Source organism: Eucyclogobius newberryi, unplaced genomic scaffold, assembly GCF_026437365.1.
Source record: "Eucyclogobius newberryi isolate DKJ021-1_F unplaced genomic scaffold, fEucNew1.0.hap1 SCAF_498, whole genome shotgun sequence".
NCBI classification, from domain to species: domain Eukaryota; kingdom Metazoa; phylum Chordata; class Actinopteri; order Gobiiformes; family Gobiidae; genus Eucyclogobius; species Eucyclogobius newberryi.
In genome coordinates, this window is record NW_027316165.1 from 40,847 (window position 1) to 42,577 (window position 1,731).

General features: G+C 47.9%; 1 protein-coding gene across 1 annotated transcript; it reads left to right on the plus strand.

The window, feature by feature from the left end:
- Positions 1-276: 276 nt before the first annotated feature.
- Positions 277-1,250, plus strand: LOC140380606 (low choriolytic enzyme-like). Its single transcript, XM_072464460.1, has one exon. The coding sequence runs from the start codon at positions 304-306 to the stop codon at positions 1,174-1,176; it is 873 nt and encodes a 290-aa protein (XP_072320561.1). The 5' UTR covers positions 277-303; the 3' UTR covers positions 1,177-1,250.
- The last annotated feature ends 481 nt before the right edge of the window (positions 1,251-1,731 follow it).

A 1,731-nucleotide genomic window follows, 5' to 3' on the forward strand; every position in this document is an offset into this window, starting at 1 on the left:
TATATATATATATATATATATGCTAATATATATATATATATATATATATATATATATATATATATATATATATATATATATATATATATATATTCATATTGTCAGAAACAAAAGAGCGTTGAACAGAGATGCATTTCTCCAAACAGGTTTTGAAACCGTTATTTCCCAAAACACATTGGCAATAACGACCACTTCCCTTTGCATTGTGGGTAAATGTCTCCATATTTGGCAGTTGCCTGACATGTGGCTCTTGTATAAGTGTTGGTTCCTCTTCAGACCTTCAGAGCGTCCTCCAGACTCATCATGTTGCAGACGGTGCTCCTGTGCTCGCTCGTCTGTTGCACACACACTCTCTCCATCGCCAGGAACCCGTCGGACAAGGATGAAGAATCCTCGGGCGACGCGACGGAGGGCGACGACCTCAGCATCTCTACTCTGCTAGAAAAGGCCAATAAGAATCTGGGGAAGGACTTTGGCGACCCGGTGGTGGTGGAGGGAGACATCGCGGTACCGTCCGGGCTGCAGAACGCCGACCCCTGCACCGCACGAGGCTGCCTCTGGCCCAAAGCCAGCGACGGCAACGTGTACGTGCCCTACCGCATCTCCAACCAGTACTCCGAACGGGAACGGACCGCCATCGTCAACGGCCTGGGCTCCTTCGCCCGGTCCACGTGCGTCCGCTTCACCCCGCTGAACAGGCAGAGGGACTTTGTGGACATCCAGTCCCGCGGCGGGTGCTTCTCGTTCGTGGGCCGGCGCGGCGGGGCTCAGGTGGTCTCCCTGGCGCGACAGGGGTGCATCTTCCTGTCCACCATTCAGCACGAGCTGCTCCACGCCCTGGGCTTCAACCACGAGCAGACACGCTCCGACCGGGACACGCACGTGCGCATCCTGCTGCAGAACGTGATCGGCGGGATGGAGCACAACTTCAACCGGATCCAGACCAGGAACCTGGGCACGCCCTACGACTACAACTCTGTCATGCACTACGGACGCTTCGCCTTCTCCAGGAACCGCCAGCCGACCATCGTGCCCATCCCAAATTCCAACGTGCCCATCGGCAGGGCCACTCAGATGAGCCCCACGGACCTGCTCCGGATCAACCGCCTCTACAACTGCACCTCCACGTCTGTCGAGAGCGACGTCGTGCTCTCGAGAAGAGACATGTTCCATTAGATGAAGACAATAGGAGACACGTCCAGCTGCAAGAGTCGTCCGCCTCGTGAAATATGCTTCTATCACATCTTACTTTACTCAGCATGTTTTTTCTGTTTAACCGAATCAAACAAATGAAAATAAAGTATGAATATGAAGAATAAAAAAATAAAATACATTGATTTGATTTATCGCTTTTCCTCTGTATCTACCTGCGTTGCAACAATGAAATTTCCCCATGTGTGGACAATAAAGGAATATCTTATCTTAAGTGTATTATTCTGTTGGTTAAATCGATATTTTTGTGATGCAACGCTCACAAAAAGTTAAAATCACCAAAGTTAAAATCAAACAGTTTTAATAGTTTTAGAGGAGTTGAAATACACAGTTGAACAGGTGAATATTCTCAACAAATGACAAAATATTCGTTATTAGCATTAACAAATAGTACATTTTTACTTGAGGGAAATTCAGTCTCCAGCCGGTCGAAGCGTCTAAAGCATAAATAATAATAAGAAGAACAGAGCCAGCCAATCAGATCTCAGGATGACTTTATTTAGTGCAGAACGAGGCGCT

Excerpts from the sequence above, each read along its gene's own strand:
- LOC140380606 (XM_072464460.1), top strand. The coding sequence starts at position 304 with ATGTTGCAGACGGTGCTCCTGTGCTCGCTCGTCTGTTGCACACACACT.